The 21,713-nt window shown below is 35.1% G+C and overlaps 1 protein-coding gene across 2 annotated transcripts in view; it reads left to right on the plus strand.

Moving 5' to 3' along the window:
- Positions 1-21,713, plus strand: part of waw (Translation factor waclaw) — a 192,376-nt gene that overhangs the window by 89,116 nt on the left and 81,547 nt on the right. For both annotated transcript variants that reach the window (XM_090393583.1, XM_090393584.1), the window contains exon 10: positions 5,584-5,693. In XM_090393583.1, coding sequence (XP_090249709.1) covers positions 5,584-5,693 — 110 coding nt within the window. The remainder of the gene's footprint in view (positions 1-5,583; positions 5,694-21,713) is intronic.

Raw genomic sequence — 21,713 nt, forward strand, 5'->3', positions numbered from 1 at the left:
TTCAGTTTCGGCAACCCTTTCCTGTTTTTCCTAACAGTCCCACATGCATTGGTACCATTTTTATGTAGCCAGTCATACAAAAGAGGGCCAGAATACCAATTGTCTAACCACAGTGTGTGCCCTTTCTGCAAATACTTTGCCACTAGGGTTTGTACCATGGCCTCAGAAATCCCAAATTCACGTTCTGGAATAATGTCTGTAGTTTCCCCTGCGTACACTACAAAATCTAACACATATCCAGTCTCACAGTCACACAACACAAAAACTTTGATCCCGAATCTATTCTTTTCAAAGGAATGTACTGTTTGAAGTGGAGGCAGCCCTTGAACAGTATATTTTGAAAAGGGGTAAATACTTCACTGTAGGTTTTTCTCAGATGATCGATAATTGGTTGTAGTTTGTGTAGTCTTTGTCCCGGAACCTGAGTTTCATTGTCATTGAAATGTAAAATACGTAAAAGTAAAAGGAATCTGTCCCTGGACATGTAGTCTGTGAACTGTGGAGTAGCTATGAGGGGATCCTTGGACCAATATTCTGCTATTGTTAGTTTTTTTACCCTAGCCATAAGCATTATGATTCCAAAAAAAATATATAATTCCTCTGGGGAAGTATTTTTCCATTTTTGCAAACCCCGAGATTGGGGTGCCTGGTAGTAGTTTCAGAGTCAAAAATACATAATATTTATTAGTTTCGTCAGCAGTATGTTGCATTATATGAAGGGGGAAAAAAGTTTGAAAAAATCAAAAACATTTGAACCATCATTTGTAATTGCTGAAATACCTGAATTATCATTATTGAATTGGTGAACTGTTGGACAAAAATTTGTATAGCACCATTGAAACAATGAAGCGTCAGCACGATTTCTTTTTCGCAGATGCACTGGTGCTGGTGGTTTGTTATCTGAACTATCACTATTTTCTAAAAAATAAATATCATCATTGTCACTGTCACTCAAATCTGATAAATCGGAAGGTAAAGTTTCTAATACTTCTGCTAATTCTGCCTCAGTAAGAGAACTGAGGCGGTCTGCTTGTCGAAGCCATTTTCACTAACCCTAGAATCACCGCATCACGTGATCGCCTGGCTCCTCTTGTCAAGGACGGCTCTGATAACATTGTGCATGGTTTCGCAATTTTTTGCAAAGATAGTGCCACAAAGCAGACAGAAACTTGAAAATTTGTTCCTTCTAATCCTAAGAGATGGCACTATAAGCCCACTCAATTCAAATGCTTTCACAAACTAAATTAAATGAGTATTACACGTTGAAAGTTCAAATCGAGTTAACTCGATCATAGCAAGGTCGCCATTTTTTCCACGCTCAAGTTAACTCGACCGTAGCAGTTCAAGGGTTAAATGTTCAACTGTGATTGTGCATAACTATTCCAATGAATACCACACAGTTATCCCTTCATCAACATATATTATTATTTATAATTATATATAATTGATCATTATTATAAGATATATATGATGGTGGTCTGAAATGTTCTCGGTCTCGACCATAGATTGCAACATTATCGGCAAGATTTTTTTTTCTAAGTTGGTACATCTGTCATAAGCATCCATGTGAAATTGCAAGTCATTCTATCAAGTAGTTTGTTTTATACAGCTGTTTTATACCCATAAAAGTTTATGGGCACTCTTCTCTTTCGTTTTCAACAATTAAGAAATGGGCTGCCGAGTTCAAATGTGGGCATACCAGCCTTAAAGATGATCCACATGAAGGACATCCAAAAAAGTGTAATACCAGAAATCATTGATCAAGTGCATGATATGGTATTGGATGACTAGCGAGTCAAAGTGCGTGAAATTGCTGAGACTGTAGTCATTTCAAAAGAATGTGTAGGATATATTTTGCATGAAGAATTGCAAATGAAAAAGCTTTGCGCTAGATGGAAGCCACGCTTGCTCACAGCAGATCAAAAATGCACTCGCATGAAAATCTTTGAACAGTGCTTGGAACATTTTAACAAGAATGAAACTGATTTTGTGCGTTGATTTATTACTATGGATGAGACCATTACACACCAGAATCCAAACAGCAGTCAAAACAGTGGGCAGAAACCAGTTGTTCAGCACCAAAGAAGACAAAGTTGGTTCCATCAGCAGGAAAGGTCATGTCAAAGTTGATAATAATTTTGTGTAGTATTTAATTAATAAAGAGAGAATACTATCCCAGAAATAAAGACCCTCCAAAAGAAGGAGGAAATTTGGTGCCAACACAGAAAATCTTCTGCTGCTCTGCATCATGTTGAATGCCTAATGACTGTATATGTATATATATATATACCAACAGAATATCATGCAGCACAACTTGACAAAATAATGCTTCAAATTATGGCTAATGTGTGTGTGTGTGTGTGTGTGTGTGTGTGTAAATTTGAGGATTATGATAACATAATCCTCAAATTTCCTCAAAAATCCTGAAAGAAATGGCCTTGAGGAAGTTATGGAGAAGTCATATCTAATAAGTGGTATCACTGAAGCATGGTTTAGATCCAGGAATGAGCTGTTATGTTTGTATAGGAAGTATCAAAAACAAGAAAAATTAAGTGGTTGTATTGATCGAGTTTGTTCACTAAAAAAATTGTTGGAATAAGTGAGATATGGTTGGACGAGGATGATATCCTAACAGGAATAGTGATGAAAGGGTATGTTTTTTTTGTGAAGATAGAAAGGTAAAAAGGGAGTTGGAGCTATTTATGATAGAAAAAAAAGTTGTCCACACATGATAGAGATACAAGGGGTAAATAGTGGCAGTGGTGCGAGCTAATATTGAATAGAATGAATATTTAGTCAAACATTACTGTAGACCGGGTGATATGGAGGAGTAGTGACCATGAAATGTATAAGCAAATTAGCTACGCAAATAGGAAAAGGTTAATTTTAATTATGGCAATATAAAATTGGGATGACAAGACAGCAACCTGAAGTAAAGAGTATGTAACAGAGGACACATGAGAATTAAGGTTCTTGGGTTTGATCATCTCATCAGAGGATGTCATTATAAATGAGGTGTCAAATCTTCCTCCAGTTAGTGAGAGTGACCATGAAGTGATTATTTGAGTAGTTGCCAGCTGGGTGATGACTTCTTAGGAAAGGGTACATGGGGGAACTACAAGGCTGGCGATTATGAGTAGCTCAGGAAACTGTGGCATGGAATAAGGACTTGGGTGGAAATGAAATTAGTGCTGCTTGGGTGATATTCAAGAACTATCTAGTAGAAGCAATGTCTAAATGTATTCCAAAGATCAGAAGTTGAATAGGTGTGAAATGGATGAATGAAGATATTAAGCATGCAGTACAGAGAAAGAAGGCATTATGAAGGCAACATAAAATGAGTGGTAATAATCAATTTCATGAAGAGTACAAAGAACAGGCACAGAGGGTAAATCAGTTGCTAAGGGTAGCAAAAGTGCAGTGTGAACAGCAGCTAGCTAATAAAACCAAAAGCCTCCCTAGGAATTTCTTTTGCTATCTAGCCAGCAAAAAAAAAAAAAAAGAAGAAGAAGAAGAAGAATGAGGATGACATCGATTGGAGAAAATGGTATAAGAATAACTACTTCCAAGGATATAGTTGAGATATTTAATGATCAGGTTGATAAAGGTCTTTCATCCTTGTTAATGTGATATCATGGAAAGTTTGAGAGCAGTTGATGATGAGGAGGAGAGACTAACTGTAAGTGAGCAAGAGGTATATGGAGAATTGAACAAACTTGATGTTAATAATGCTGTGGGACTTGATGATATATCCATGTATTTTGAAGAACTATACCAGGTATTTGACATCTGCTTTGGCATATTTGTTTAATATGAGTCTTACATTGGGCCAACTTCCAAAGGAGTGCAAGGAAGGGAACATTGTGCCTGTTCATAAGAGAGGTGACAGAAATCAAGCATCAAATTATGCACCCATCTATGTCAGTTGCTGTGGTTAAAGTGTTGGAGAGGCTGAAGAGAACGAGGATCCATAATTGGGTTGACAACAATGGTATTATCTTTGATGGACAGCATGGATTTTTTATAGTGAGGTCATGTTTTAGTAATCTACTTACTTATTACAATAAGGTGACAGCAGCATTGGATGTGAGAGATTGGCATACAGTAGTATAGCTATTTTTTGTAAAGGCTTTTGATAGATTACAGCATGATTAGTTGATAGTCAATCTAGAACAGATGAGGCTGGATATTGTGGAGATTTGGTTTAGACTAGTGCATTGGATAGGTATCAGACTATCGCTATCTGACAGGTATCAGCAAGTTGTATATGAGGGAGTGATATCCCAGAAGAGGAAAGTCATTAGTGGTGTGCTCCTGGGGTCTGTTTTGGGTCTATTGTTGTTGTTTAATTTGTATGTAAATAGCATTGGAAAGGCCATAAATGGTTATATACAGTTGTTTGTAGATGATGCAATGTTGGGGAGAACTATGAGGAGTAGAGCAAATGTTGTGGTCCTAATAGAAGACTCGAGTAGATTGAGGAAATGGGCATGGGAGTTTAGATACCAGTTCAGTGTTGCAAAATATAAGATTTTAAAATTTGGAAAACAAAGATAAGATGTAGATAAGAGATCTTGGGGTGATGGTGGATAAGTATCTAAAATTTAGAGAACACATTGCCAAAATTATTCTGGCAATGATGCAGAGGACAGTGACTTGTAAGGAGATTCTGGTTCCATTGTATAAGGCTTTAATTTGGTTACCTGTGGATTGCTGTGCACAGATTTGTATAAGGAAGGAATGAGAATCAGGGTTTGTTTTTTTTTTTCCATGGAAAGTTGTTAATGATTGACTGAATGTATTTTTAATGTATTTAAAGTACAATACAGTGAGCTGTGTTTATGACAAAGGAACCTCCTATGATGAATCTTTTTGACTCCATATTGTTTTTGTATGATAATAATACCTGTATTGTTCAATCAATAATTTTAATTGGCATCAGGAAGAGAATATGGTAGACAATTACCACCATGTCTTTGTTGTTGTCTGTGAGTCATTCTTTCTTCTGCTGTCTATTTTTTGCTTCTTCTCCTATTCAAATACAACTTTAGAATAGTAGTAAATAACTTTTGTTTTAATCTTCTAATGCCTTTTATTTTCCAAAGGGAGTAGGCAAGGCCATTTAGCCCTAACCAGTTTTTTGGAAACTCATAGGCAGCCAATTCTTATCCTTAGCCAGTCACAGATAGCTGACACAAGACTATCAATAATTTTAATTTGCCATCTGGGGAAGAGAGTGTGGCAGACAATTACCGTCTTGTCATGGCGCTTGTCCTTAACATTGTGTTATTGTCTGTTAGTTCTGTGGTTGATTTTGTTGAGTTGCAAGATGAAAAAAATTAAGTTTCTTGGGGTGCAGAGATCAGCTAATATGGTAACTGTTTGAAGAATGGCTTAGAAAAGTTCTCTCATCAATGACTAGGATCAAACTTAAGTCTTTCTTCAGGCAGTTTAGTGCTATTTGTTTTATTTGAATTTTTTTATATGCATGCATGCACATACACAGTGCTATAATGAATTAGTATATAATGTTTTTGTCATTAGTTCTTTATTATTGTTATCTATTAAAATATTTAATTTTAGGTATTTGCAGGTGTATTTCCAATGGATCAATCAGATAATATGTCAATGAAAAATGCAATAGAACGGTTGCTCTTAAATGATTCCAGTGTTGCAGTTACATTAGAAACTAGGTGAGTTGAATACATGTTAAATGCTAATAATCCCCCCCCCCACACACACACACGCATAAAGGACTATATGCAGTAAAGTGTTGTATTAAAAAGTAACATATATTCTCAGCCTCAGTTAAGCTGTGCATTTAACAATTATGTAGCTTACTTTTGGCTTCTTTAAATTATTCATTATTTTGCACATTGAACATATAAAAGCATAAAGAAGTAGGGTTTCCATTGGCTGAAGGATCTCAAATTAACAAACAAAAGTACTTTAACTACTTTTAGTAAAGATACTTTGAGTAAGGATGATAAGGCAGAAATAGAATGCAACATCTAAAAATTACTGGACACATACTCTCAGAAGACCGATGTACTTCAAAATGAATTGTCATGCATACATGCAGTGAATATCAACAGGCATGTGTATATCATTGAAATTTAAGTATCTCACTGCATTTTACAAACTGATTATTGATGGTTTGAGCATCAGTTATCCATAAAATAAATAAATACAGTAAGTCTTCGACTTATGCAATTAATTCATTCTGAAAGTTTGAACATGTAGGATACTATTATTATTATTATTATTATTACCCCAAGACCTCATGGAGTCAAAAAGACTCATCTGGGAGGTCCTTTCTCATCATACCGTGTCTTAAACATACTCAAACTCCCTGCAGACACCACACTCTCAGGCAAGGCATTCCAATCATTCGCAACTCTGCACGAAAAAAACCTGCCTTTCACTCCCTTACTCACACCCTCTTTACACAGTTTCCAGGAATGACTTCTGGTTCTCCCACTATTCTCTGTAGAACTTCTCCACCATTGATCCTATAACAACCCCTTACCAATTTGTAGGTCTCTATCATATCTCCCCCTCTTCCTCCTGTCCACCAGACTCTGCAAATTACATCTTCTCAATCTTTCCTCATACTCGACATTCCAGAGGTCAGTCGCCTTTGGACTCTTTCAACGTCTCTTCATCCTTCTGAAAACCCGGTGACCAAATCTGAGCACAATAGTCCATGTGTGGCCTAATCAAAGCCTTATACAACGGAACAAGAATCTCCCTACTTCTACACGTCTGTGTCCTCAGCATCATTCCCAGAAGCCTTTGTTCACTGCTTAATGGGTTATCTTGAAACTTTTCTTTAATCTATTGTAGTATAATGTTTTTATGCTTTCTTCTTGACAACTAACGTTTCAATCTTCTAAGTCGCATTGCATTTCATTGTAATCTGCCTAGACCAGTGTTTTAGAAACTTTTGTTTGAAACTGTGGAACAATACATGAAAATACATCTTTTTTTTTTTTTTTTGCAGAATCCCCTATGAAAATTTTAATAAAAAATATCAGACAGGAATTATAATACTGAACTTTTATATACAAAATATTTTAATCAAGAAAAAATATGATACATAATATTATAAATAATAAAGTAATATTAACTGTTCTAGAATAAACAATAGTATTTTTCCTATTCACTGAAGGTTATTTTTCTGAAATTACATCCCACACAACTTATACATGTATGTTTGCTCTAGGTAACTCTTACAAGCTTTTGCAGAACCCAAGTATAGCAGAACAGTTTGAGAAACACTGATCTAAACCATAGTCGTCTTCTGAGTCTTTTCTTGGTATTCCTAATATTTGTTTGGAATACTGATAAATTTCCAAACATCTCTTTTACTAGCCTTTCCTGTCTGATTCTGTTTAAGTGATCATACCCCCATTAGATTAGGCTATTAGCTCCGTTCACATGTTTCTGAATATTAACTACTGTATATCAAGTTCCTTCTTAATATCTTCATTTTAACATGATGCTATCTGTTCCCCTAATTTTTCTCAGTACTCTAACATCTGTGGTTTCTCTCTTATTCCATATAAATTTATTTAACTGGCTCCTCACTATACCAGCTTTCTAATCTGGCTCTTCATATCTATAAGTTAAAATTAATTTGAATACTCTCTTCTATATTGCTAGTTTAGTGTTTTCATAATTTATCTCTTATTCCATATAAATTTATTTAACTGGCTTCTCACCATACTAGCTTTGTTTAATTTATTATCCTAAAAATACTAAAAAGAATTCTAAATGATAAAATAACAAAGGAAATTAATTTACTAAATGGACAACAAGATTTCAGAGAAGATAGATAATGTATAGATGCAATATTCATAAGCAGACAGTTGATAGAGAAAACAATAGACTATAATAAGAAATTATTTATATGCTTTATAGATCTGGAAAAAGTAATTGATTTGAATTAATAATAGAATATTAATTCAAGATGTAATGGAAATATTGCAGAGAAGAAAAGTATTGGAAAACATAATACAAATATAATTAAAGAAATATATGATAATAATAGCTGTATAATAAAAACACAAGGAAATATAAGTAAAGCATTACAAATTGGTTAGACAAGGAGACTCTTTAAGTCCAATAATATAATAATGGATGAAATAATACAAAAAGTTAATAAAATACAAAATATAGGAGTGGAAATAAATAACAGAATAATAAGAATCATATGTTATGCATATGATGTACTATTAATTGCAGAAAATGAAACTCAGTTACAAATATCACTACATGCATTGTATAAAGCAGCAAAATGATGTAATATGAAGATATCAAAAACTAAAAAAAAACTCCCTGAAAGTTATTAAAGGAGGCTGTGAGCAAGAGGGTGAGGAGTGGTTTCTTTGCATGCAGGGTGGTTGAACTGTGGAATGCATTGCCTGAGAGAGTGGTTAGAGCAGGGACGGTCAATGGGTTCAAGGAGTGGTATGATAAACTTTGTGTTTCCTAAAAACGACCTCCCACGATGAGTCTTTTGACTCCATGGAGGCCTGGATAATAATAATAATAATAAATGTATGACGATATCACAAGAACCACAAAGATGCAGATTAGAATTAGAAGGTACTATTATTGAACAAATAACAAATTACAACTATTTAGGTATACAACTGAACTGGGAAGGAAGGTCACATCTAGAAGTTAGAGAACAAGTTGCAAAAGCTGCAAGAATATTAGGATGTTTAATTGAAACAATATGGAGAAATGAACATCTTAAAATAGAAACAAAAACCAGAATTTATAAAGCAGTAATCAGTCCTATTATGAAATATAATGCAGAAACAAGGAAAACACTAGGAAAAACAAGACAAATATCAAACGCAGGTGAAATGAATGTATTAAGAAAAATAGTAAATAAAACTAGACTAGATAAAATAAAAATTACAGATATAAGAAAACAATGTGAAATACAAGCAATAAACAATTAGGTATCAACCCGAAGAATAAAATGAATTGAACATGTGGAGAGAAGAAGTGAAGATAGAATAAAAAACAAGTCTATAATTGGAAACCAAAGAGAGAAGAACAGGAAGACCTAGAAAAAGACTGAAAGATACCATTAAAGAAGATGAAGTCATAACAAATTTTGTCACAACAAATATCACATCTAATGCATGAAGAAGAAGATAAATTAAAGATACCAAAAAATTTATATACTTCGTTTAATCCAAGTGAAAGCAAACAAAGTCTGTACCAGAAGTATTTTCAGGACTGGAGCAACTCGTATATGGAAGCTAATGACTTCGCATCACTTGCCTTAGTATTCCATAATTCAAAGCACATATCCTTATGGACATGTATGATGCTATGCATTATGGGAAGGGTCACTACCAGTTTCAATCTTTATTGAGGTGAAAAAGTAAAGAGTTGCTCATCATAGGCCTAGAGTAGTTTGTATAGGGGTGCAAGAGAGCCTGATAGTATTAGGAGAAAGAAAAGACAGACAGATAGCATAAGAGATAGAGAAAAGGCCTCAGCTCTTTTATATCATCATATAGCCAAAGGCTATCAGTTTTCCTTTTTCACTAATCTCATATAGATGGACAACCAAAAGACCAATTGAAACTAAAGCGCAAAGATGACTGATACCCAGGTGGTTAGCCATTTTGGGTTTAACTGCCTTGAGTTGGCCTTCTCTGCCTTGGATTGCTCCCATGATCCCTGCAATCTATAAGACCACATTGAATTAAGAAGATGGAACTATTTAAAAAATCTCTCATAGCAAGAATAGACAGAATGTTATCCCCCCCCCCGGTGAATATTGCATCATGGTGGTGGTGGTCTACACCATCTAGTCATAAATTTGATATCTCCTAGAATGCTTCTTTCTAAATACAAAAAATCATCTGACTGAACAATAAAATTTCCACAATACAATATTATAAAGCATTTGGATGTCGTATTGCTGGTTTTCAAGTCCATGTTTCTTTCTAACCTTTCATAAATGGTATTTTAATTCATTAATTATAAAAATTAAAATTCTCTTCCCATTGCTGACAGGTAGTGGGTATTGCAAAAAAAAAATAACCTGTTGTGTTGTAAGTAATGGAATGCCCAACACATTACATAATCTGTTGCAAATATGCAGGGCAAGAGGGCAGCTGTGGAATGCATGGTCTACTGTTTCCAATCAGTAAGATGTCACAGATTGGATCTTCTGACATTAAAGTATACCTCCATTTGATGGTATTGACTGGAAGGTGGCCATTATGCAATTCTCCAAGCAAGATTCCTCCTGTTAGAGTACCCTTGGAACTCCAAGTTATCAAACAAAATATTGTTGTCAATATCCCAACTGTGGAACTTCGTGGCGAAAGAGATTAAAGATTTCTTAGAGTTAAGACTGCTAAGACTTAACTCTAAGACCACTAAAACACTCTGGAAGTCTTAGAGTTAAGCATCGAGTGTAGTATTCAGGAACAATCTCAGCTTTTGGACCTTTATAATCATTAACTCCAAACAGGGAAGATGAAAACTCAAGTGGTACCAGAGAAGGTCTGCACATGTGTGATTAGGCTGCAATATTTTACGGATTTTAGAAGCTGTATTGCTTAAATAGCAGAATTTTAAGACTGGAAATACAAATCCTCCATGTTTTTTTGAGAATTGAAGAAATTCCTTTTTAACTTCTAGGTATCATCTAGACCAAAAAATTGCACAGGTTTACTCTATAATTGCTTTTCTTCAGTTTCTGTGATGTCTGTAATATTTATTATGTACAACTGAGCAGGAAAGATTATGGTTTTTTTCAAAATGAAAGTGACCCAATTTTCCAGTCTTCTAAGATTTCATGTTCATGTATATAAGTTCTTGAACTGGTAATATTGGGTAAGTGGAGAAGGAAATTCCAAGTATAATAAGGGGGTTCTCTCTTAGGGGGTTAGTCCAAAAGGAATGCATCCAAGATCCCACTTTCCATAAACTTTTAATTTTGTCTTGTCTGCATTAATAATTAATCCACTGCTTTTGCTGAATTTTTCCAAAATACCAAAAAATATATATGTGGAATCATTATCCTTCAAAGTTTCCACTACATCATCGGCATATGCTGAAACCTTATTTTCCTTTATAGTTGAAGGAACTGTTATTCCTCACACGGCATGTGTATTGTTGACTTCCTGTAAGAAAGGTTCAAGAACATGAAAAGAGCAGTGGACTAAGAGGGGGCAACCTTGCTTGACTCTTTGCCAAATTTTACTGGGTCTGACAGGAACCCATTGGGTAGTTGAATTGGCATAAGCTCCTTTAATAACAGATAGCAGCTTTTTTTTACCTACACCAGTTTGTTGGAGTATGTGGAATAGACAGGGATGCCAGACATTATCAAATGTTTGAGTAAGGTCTACTGATATCACTGCCATTGACTGCTTTTTTGAATTAACTAAGCCGATTAGATCATGTTGCAGAAATAGATTAAATTCTATTGCTTGACCTGGTACTTCATACACCTGTGTGCTTTTAATTATGTATCTCATTCCCACTTGGAGCCTGTTATTGATAATGCAGAAAAATATCTTGTAGTCAGTATTAGATACAGAAATAGGTCTCCAGCTGCTGATTAAGCTATGATCTCTATTAGATTTAGGAATGAGTACAGTATGGCTTGCTACAAATTCACTTGGTATGTGTCCTGATGAGAGAAAGGAATTAAATAGTGTAACTAGAATGGGAAGAATAAAATCTCATGCCTTGTGATAAAATTCTATCCCTAGACCATCAGATCCTGGGGATTTTCTTGTCTGGCATTCTTTATAGGCTGTGGTAACTTCAGATGCTGTAATGGGTCTGTTCCATCTTGGATATGAACAGGAAAGTCATTAATGTTCCAAGAGTTATAATTTCCAACAGTACTATTGTCTTCAAACAGATTTTTGTTGTGTTGTGTTTTTGAAAGGAGTCAAGGATGTCTTGAGTAGTAGACATGTCTTCTCCATCAGTGCAGATTTGAGTGATAATCCTTTCTTTGCAAAATTTAGTGAATTGTCTATTGAAGAATGCAGCTGAAGGGCTGTCTACTAAGTGCTGCTGTATTCTTATTTAAAATTTCTTTCTTCTACTTGTTTCTGCCTTTCCACTTCTTCTTGAGTATTCTGCAATTAAGCAGGTTCTTCTCTTAGTAGCGAAAACTTTCCTTCCACTCTCTTCTGTTATGAGCCTTCTCTCTTAAGGTTGTGTACCTGTCTCCATTCAGCATGTCATCTAGCATTGTTTTCCTTACTCTTCCTCTGGGTGTTTTTTCTGTCTATTTTTCCTTCGATGGCATCTCTGATGATTCCATTCCCACTCAGAATATGTCCAATCCAGTTTACCTTGCTTCTTTTTATCCTCCTTAACAGGCTTCTTTCTTCTTCTATTCTTTTTAAGACCTCTTCATTAGTTATTTTATCTGCCCATTTGATTTTTTCCATCCTACTCCAAATCCACTTCTCAAAGCGTTCCAAAATCTTAATTTCTTCTTTCTTCAATGTCCAAGTTTCAGCTACATAGAGGGCAACACTTCACACATAACATTTTATTAGTCTTTTCTTTAGGTTTCTATCCATTTTACTTCTGAATAAATTCCATTTTGTATTTTCACATTAGCAGTGATGGAAGACATTTAAATATCTTCCTAGATATTTAAATGTCTTTACTTGATTCAATTTTTCCTCATTTATTCTAATAACCATATTTGCCCCTTTCCTTTGCTATTTTCATCACCTTTGTTTTTCTGATGTTAATTTTCATTCCATAATTGATACAGGATTCCAGTAAACTGTTCAACAGATGTTGTAGTCCTGTTTCAGTGTTTGATAGTAATGAATTGTCATCTGCGTATCTTATTGCAAATATTGTCTACATTGCTTTGGAATACATATTAAACAAAATTGGTGACAGAGAACAGCCTTGTCTTATTCCTCGTCCAATGATACCTGGTTCTGTTGTACCATATATGCCTCTCACCATGGCAGTTTGTCCCATATATAGTGAAATAATTAGCCTTCTGTCTTTCCAATCTATACCAATCTTTTCCATTACTTCCACCATCTTATCCCATTTTACACAGTCAAAAGCTTTCTCAAAATCTACATAACAGATATTAACTTCTTTATTCACTTCCAGACCTCTTTCACTTACTATTCTTAACAGTCCAATCAAACTCTTATTCCCCTACCCTTCCTCAAACCAAACTGATCTCCTCCAAGAAATTCTTCCACCTTAGATGCAATTCTTCATGTTAAGATTTGCATAAGTATTTTTGATGGGAAATAAGGCTTACTGTTCAAAAATCCTTGCAGTTCACTGCTTTACTTTTCTTTGGTATAGGTATAAATATTAAGGTCATAAAATCTTTTGGTAATTCTCCTTTGTTATAAATTAAATTTATTATTTTGGTTATTGCTTCAGTTCCTTTCGTCTGAAGTTGCTTCAGGAATTCTGCAGGTATTTCATCTATTCCTTCTGCCTTTCCACATTTTAGTTCTTTAATGGCCATTTCTACTTCTGTCTTCAAAATCTCTGGCCTAGATCATCTTCATTTAACTTCTTTATATCTTATAATGGCAGCTCATTTGGTCTATTTTCTTTGTTATATAGATCTTCAATGTATTCCTTCCATCTCATTAGGATTTTATCTTCTTCAGTTATGATTTCTCCATTCTTATCTTTTATTTCTCTTGTGATTTATGCTTCTTGCTTTTTCATACAAAAGATCATACCTTCCTACTCTCTCATAATTTTCCATTTCTTCACATTGTCTTTTAAGCCAATCTTTTCTACTTCTTTCTGCTTCCCTTCTCAATTTGTCCTTCAGGATTCTATATTGTATTTTTCCATTTTCTCCTTTCTTCCATTAGAGAAATCATCTCATTAGTTATCCAAGGTTTTTTTATTATTTTAGCTCTTACATATCCAATTGCTTCTTCTGCAGTCTTCTTTATTTTCTCTTTAACTTGTTCCCATTTCTTTTCTGGATCTTCAATTTTGACAAAACCTGTTTCCTCTAATTCTTTCTCCAATCTGTTTCCAAATTCCTTGGTATTTTTTTAATTTCTCTAAGTTCCATTTTTCCCTTTTCATAGCTTCTTTTATTTTCTTTAGTTTCACATTTATTTCTATGAATAGTAGGTTGTGCAGAGTAAATATCAGCTCCAGGATACATGCATGCATTTTTTTACACTATTCTTGTATCTTTGCTTTACTATAATGTAATCAGTTTGATACCTTTCCGTATCTCCTAGTTTTTTCCATGTGTATAGTCTTCTTGTATGGCCTCACTTGGCTGACTCTTGCTTACTTCGAACCGAGGGTGTTAGAGTAGTCAAGGGCCGAGGGTGTTTCTCCTTTTCCCAACTTCTACTCTAGCTGGTAGAGGGCAGCAGCTCTACTGGTACTTAATGGAGCACTGCGGTGGAGAAGGCAATGGGAAACCACTCCACTAATATCCCTAGAAAATTTTAGTAGCAATGAATAGAACTTATAAGGGGGCAACTACCACCCCAGCAAACCAAGATAGGTGTCTCTTGGCACAGAGAGGAAAAGAAGGTGCACGTTGGAATAGATACAATATCGGGATATAAGGACGCTTCAAAGACTGATGTTCTTCCTGATAAAACCTCTAAAAGTGACTTAAAACAAGCTATAAAGAAACTGAAAATGAAAGATCATTAGAGAATCAAAATTGCAACATGGAATGTGAGAACAATGAACAGATGTGGAAAATTAGAAAATCTCAAGCAAGAAATGGACAAAGGAAAAATTGATATCCTAGGGCTCTATGAAGTCAGATGGGAAGGAATAGGTGATTTTTATAGTGACGAAGTAAGAGTAATTTACTGAGGTGGAGATAAAAAGGAAAAAGGAGTTGCCTAGTTTTTAATAAAAGAACAGCAAAGAGCATCATTAGCATAAACTGTCTGAATGACAGGATTATGGTGGTAAAATTGAAGACTGAACCAGTGGACATAATAATAATGCAGGTATATATGCCAACAAGTGATCATTCAGATGAGTAAATAAAGGAAATGTACGAACAGTTACAAGAACTAATTAAAGAAGAAAAAAGAAAAGACTATATGATTATAATGGGAGATTAGAATGGAGTTGTAGGAGAAGAAGAGGATGGGAGTGTAGTAGGAAGATACGGACTAGGTAATAGAAATGAGAGAGGGGAAAGGTTAGTGGAATTCTGTAAAGAAAATAAGCTAATAATTACATATACTTGGTTTAAAAAATCTAAGAGAAGACTATACACATGAAAAAAACCAGGAGATACGGAAAGGTATCAAATTGATTACATTATAGTAAAGCAAAGATACAAGAATAGTGTAAAAAATGCATGCACTTATCCTGGAGCTGATATTTACTCTGACCACAACCTACTATTCATAGAAATAAATGTGAAACTAAAGAAAATAAAAGAAGCTATGAAAAGGGAAAAAAATGGAACTTAGAGAAATTAAAAAATACCAAGGAATTTGGAAATAAATTGGAGAAAGAATTAGAGGAAACAAATTTTGTCAAAACTGAAGATCCAGAAAAGAAATGGGAACAAGTTAAAGAGAAAATAATGAAGATTTCAGAAGAATAAATTGGATATGTAAGAGCTAAAAGAATAAAAAAACCTTGGATAACTAATGAGATGATTTCTCTAATGGAAGAAAGAAGAAAATGGAAAAATAAAGACACCCCAGAAGGGAAAATACAATATAGAACCCTGAATGACAGAATGAGAAGGGAAGCAGAAAGAAGTAGAGAAGATTGGCTTAAAAAACAATGTGAAGAAATTGAAAATTATGAGAGAGTGGAAAGGTATGATCTTTTATATGAAAAAGCAAGAAGCATGAATCACAAAAGAAATGGAATTTGAGCTAGAGGCATAGAAAATAAGAATGGAGAAATCATAACTGAAGAAGATAAAATCATAAAGAGATGGAAGGAATACATTGAAGATCTATATGACAAGGAAAATAGACCAAATGAGTTGCCATTATAAGATATAAATAAAGTAAATGAAGATGATCTGGGCCCAGAGATTTTGAAGACAGAAGTAGAAATGGCCATTAAAGAACTAAAATGTGGAAAGGCACCTGCAGAATTCCTGAAACAACTTCAGAAGAAAGGAACTGAAGAAATAACCAAAATAATAAATTAAATTGATAACATAGAACTACCAAAAGATTTTATGAATAAAGAAAGTAATGCAGTGAACTGCAAGGATTTTAAAACAATTAGCCTTATTTCCCATACATCAAAAATACTTATGAGAATCTTAACACGAAGAATTGCATCTAAAGTGGAAGAATTTCTTGGAGAATATCAGTTTGGTTTCAGGACGTTTAGGGGGAATAAGAGATGCGATTGGACTGTTAAGAATAGTAAGTGAAAGAAGTCTAGAAGTGAATAAAGAACATCTGTTATATAGATTTTGAGTAAGCTTTTGACTATGTAAAATGGGATAAGATGGTGGAAGTAATGGAAAAGATTGGTATAGATTGGAAAGACAGAAGGCTAATTATCTCACTATATATGGGACAAACTGCCATGATGAGAGACATATATGGTACAACAGAACCAGGTATTATTGGACGAGGAGTAAGACAAGGCTGTTTTCTGTCACCAGTTTTGTTCAACATGTATTCCAAAGCAATGCTAAAAGAAGCATTGGAGAATTCAGAAGAAGGAATAAAGATTGGAGGTAGACAGATATTTGCAATAAGATACGCAGATGACAAGGCATTACTATCAAACACTGAAACAGGACTACCACATCTGTTCAACAGATTACTGGAATCCTGTATCAATTATGGAATGAAAATTAACATCAGAAAAACAAAGGTGATGAAAATAGCAAAGGAAAGGGGCAAATATGGTTATCAGAATAAATGGTGAAAAATTGAATCAAGTAAAGACATTTAAATATCTGGGAAGTGTTATTAGCAGTGATGGAAGATGTAAAAGTGACATAAAAGCAAGAATAGCGATGGGAAGAGATGCCTTTAATAGAAAATGGAATTTATTCAGAAGTAAAATGGATAGAAACTTAAAGAAAAGACTAATAAAATGTTATGTGTGGAGTGTTGCCCTCTATGCATCTGAAACTTGGACATTGAAGAAAGAAGAAATTAAGATTTTGGAATGCTTTGAGATTTGGATTTGGAGAAGGAGGATGGAAAAAATCAAATGGACAGATAAAATAACTAACGAAGAGGTCTTAAAAAGCATAGAAGAAGAAAGAGGTCTGTTAAGGAGGATAAAAAGAAGCAAGGGAAACTGGATCTGACATATTCTGAGAGGGAATGGCATCATCAGAGATGCCATCAAAGGAAAAATAGACAGAAAAAAGACCCAGAGGAAGAGTAAGGAAAACAATGCTAGATGACATGCTGAATGGAGACAGGTACACAACCTTAAGAGAGAAGGCTCATAACAGAAGAGAGTGGAAGGAAAGTTTTCGCTACTAAAAGAAGAACCTGCTCAATTGCAGAATACTGAAGAAGAAGAAGAATAGTCTTCTCTTAGATTTTTTAAACCAAGTATTCATAATTATTCTATATTAATGTTTCTAATGATGTTGTTACATTCTATACAATTGAGTAGGTTTGTTATGAACCAGCTTCTCTTCTTATACAGGTCTTTCAACTTTTTCCTTTTGAAGAAAGCCTGTTCCTTTCCCCATTCCATCATATTTTGCTTTACTGCTTGTTTGAATTTTATCCACATATCCCAATTCAGGTAACATTATTCCAATTTGAACAGAGGGTCTGGAAGTTAGTTGAAAAGATCAATGGAAATGTGGTGGAAGTCTCCATGGTCCAGAAGAGATCTCTACTTTTCCCATGCAGTGGAACTTAAGTAGAACTGAATTATGATCTGACAAGATGTTTAATCTGAATTATCCTATTTATAAGGAAAGAATAGATATAATATGAGTACCAATATCTTGATTCATGTGCATGTATGCCTGGAGATTAGGATTCCGAATCCTCCATATGTCTACCTGTTCAGCATTGTCAAGACATGTTTTTAACTATGCATATCCTACTTTTCACTCCTAGGGTGCCTTCCTATTTTGTCTAATGTGGGGTTTTCAATTCAATTCCGGTCTCCAGCTGCTATGATGTAGTGGGCACCATATAAATAAGGCTCCAATTCCTGGAAGATTTTTGTCTAACTGTTCCATTGGATGGAGCATAAACATTTCTAAACCTTATTACACATCCCCAGTATTTCCAGTCTATTGTCAAGATTCTTCCTTCTGCATCCCTTTGGATATTACAGAATGACCCAAAGAGGGGAGGGGGGCAAGAATAAGAACTCCTACTCCAGCCCTGTTAAATCTTCCAAAGCTCCAATAAGAAAGAAGTGGATATCTATCTGTTAAACTTTTTATATCTGCAGAAGTATGTTGAAGAAACAAAAACCTGATATTAAGGTGTAGCATAAGTTTCCATATAGTTTCTAGTTTAATTTGCCTGTGGAATCCTCATACATTTAATGAGGCAATGCAGAAGGAGATGCTATGATTAATGAAGTGTCACTGGTAAGTCCTTTGCTTCTAAATTTTGGATGAATCTGATGAGGTCTTCAATCTGTGAAGAAGCAATTGTGTAGCCTGCTTCTTTTAAACTGTTTTCCAGTTTTTTACAGTTGCATTCCATTGTTTCAATTTCATGACTATCATTTTTGATTTGGAAGCTAGTTATTTTCTTTTCATGTAGATGATAATTGTACTGAGAAAACTTTGAATCGGTAAACTTTATTATATTTTCTTTAATTTTATCTCTCGTTTCCCTTTATTATCATGAGTTGGTTCTTCATAATCCATACGCTCTTCTTAGCCTGAAGAGTTTTCATTTGATGATCCACAGCCTTCTCCATCTTTACATTTTTTATTAGTTCTTTTTCTTTTAAATGTAGTTCTTTTTTATTTTATTTTTTTTTTTTGTTCATCCTCAATTTTTTTTATTAATTTATCTTTCCTTTTGATGATCTTGTCTGCATGTTAAGTTCTTTCAGTTGTCTTGTTTGCTTGTCTGTTTCTTCTCCAGTTTCTGCTGGTAGAACAGTTTCATGTGTTTGCATCTCATTTTGTACCTGTTGTTATACTAGGTTCATTATTGGTAATTTCCACTGATCTTCCAACAGTATTTGACTGGGAAAGTGGCTCTTGCAGTTCTGGAATTTTTGGGCTAATTTCTAGCTGATTTGGTCATGCACTTTTTTGTGATTTTACCAAGTGTAGTTTGTTTAAAAGCATTCCGTCTTTACTAGACTGAATTGGAAGATCCAGGAACTCTTCATTATGTCTCTCTGATATACAGGGTGTTCGGGATAAATTTGACATATTTATAATTAATTATATTTTTCCGTAAGTTACATGTATTAACACACACTTCTCTTCATTTAAAAGTTTGGACCCTTCTTCATTCATATACAAGATGTCAGAAAGGATGGATAGCTGGAACCCACCTGAATCATGGAAGAGAATAACTTGTATCATGATGATTCGTGCCCGCCATCAAAATAAGGATATTACGACTGCTGCCCAATGCTCCCTGAATACAGTAAAAACAATCAGGCATGAACTAGAGACTTGCAATGGTGACTACGAGGATGTAGCAAGAAGAAAGATCCCTAGCAGACGATCTGATTGCGTTCGTACAGCAGAATTCCTCGCAAATCTGCAGGAACAGGTGTTGAAGAACCCTGGCATTGGAATTCGGGCTTTGTTCGTGGAGTTGCTAACTGTAGTCAAGCCCTGGATAACAAGAGTAGCCAATGGTAGGCCGTATGTATGGCAGCAGGATTCGGCCCCTTGCCACACCTCTGGGAAAAGTCAAAAATGGTTGTCTGAAAATTTCTACGACTTCACCAGTCCAAATGTTTGGCCTCCAAACTCCCCAGACCTTAACCCCATGGATTATTTTGTATGGGGCGCAGTTGAAAAAGACACCAATCGCACTTCCAGTAATACAAAAGCCCAGTTAATGGATAAAATTAAAACAGTTTTTGCGGCCCTTCCCAGGGAGACTGTAGCATCAGCTTGTTCGAGGTTCCGAAGCAGAATTGAAGCTGTGATCGATGCTAATGGTGGTTATTTTGAGTAAATCTTGTTGATAGTATTGTAATTAACTCTGCCTGTAATGTTTTTTTGTCAATTCATTAAATTTAATAGATACAAAGAAGATTTTCTTTTTCCTTACGAAACTGTCAAATTTATCCCGAACACCCTGTATATATGGTGTTCTAATTGACTCTACCAGTGCTCCCACTCTAATACCTGACTAAAGGGACAGATATTAACACGGTGTTCAGAACTTTCACATTTCTGACAAAGTTTGAGACATTGATTAGCAATATGTCTGATCTCCATGCAGTTGAAGCATTTAGATTTTGGGCAGTTATGTGGTTTGTATGATCACCTAAGTGATCATATGAACCACAACGCAGGCACTGCTATTGTACTCTAGTATAGTTTACCATAACTCGGGTTGTATCAATGTTGACAAAATTTGGTATGGGCATCTTCATATCCATTGTGAAGATGACATCACCAGAAAACCAGTTTGGATCTTCACCTGATAAGCCCTTTCTATATTACTAATCTTACCCCATTTCGAAAATGTCTGTATAAGAATTTCATTATTGTTCTCTATATATTCCATTGGGAATCTTGCTATTTTTACTGTTTTTACCTGGCTCCCGAGCATTACAGAAATAACTACACTGCCTTTGAAAGTAAAACCCTGTAATAGTTTGTCCCTTGTTTCCACATCTTTAACTACAATTAAATATTTCCCTCTACCATAAGGGGTGAAAGAATAAATCTTATTTGCACCGACTGTCTCTTTTAAAACCTTAGTTGCTCGTCTCGCTTCTTCACATCCAGGAATTTCAATTCCTAGAGTTCACACCCTTGTAGAAATTGGAACCATTATCTCAGGTGGGGAAAAGACTATACCTCTGCATTTGAATATAAGAGGAATAAAACCTTTCAGTCATAAGACTGAGAATTAAATAATCTTGTGATACAGAAATAATTCTGCACCACCAGCAAATGCTTTATTGAGCTACTATAAAATTGCGGTCGTAATACTGCCAAAAGTAATCCCGTAATGCAGATATTAACTGCACTACCAGCAGTCTTGTAAGTCCTGTAAGTACTTTATAGTGTATTAAATCAGCTATCCTTCCAATTTTAAATCAGCCACGTGTAAGCACTCATGATGCCTACCATACACAGCAAAGATGGTGGCATCAAAAGCCAATGGCAAACGAGCCACGTCTTTCCAGCACAGTGCCGTCAAACGCCACCGACATACCTATTACATGCCGCAGCTGCAAAACTGGTGTCACAGACAGAAAAAAAGGGCAAATTCTGTGAGTTCTGTTGCCACTGTCTGCATGCTTCCTGCACGAAAATAGACGAAGCAGCGCAAAGGCTACTTATCGAACTTAACCAGCCATTCTTCTGTTCACTGTGCCTCCCTTCGGTAAAACAACTTCTGAACATAGGTAAACGTGTCGAAAGCCTTGAACAGCACATCAATGCTTTAAATGAAACTTTTACCCTTTTACCTCCAAAATAAGTGCAGTCAAAGCTAAGCTAGAACAAATTGAAAACCAACACAACGCAAGCTCCACTCCGCCAGTGAAAGAACTTCACAATCTAATCGCATCAACAG

This window comes from Typopeltis vanoorti, chromosome 6 (assembly GCF_054136105.1).
Source record: "Typopeltis vanoorti isolate ZY-2024b chromosome 6, IOZ_Tvanoo_1.0, whole genome shotgun sequence".
Taxonomy (NCBI): Eukaryota; Metazoa; Arthropoda; class Arachnida; order Uropygi; family Thelyphonidae; genus Typopeltis; species Typopeltis vanoorti.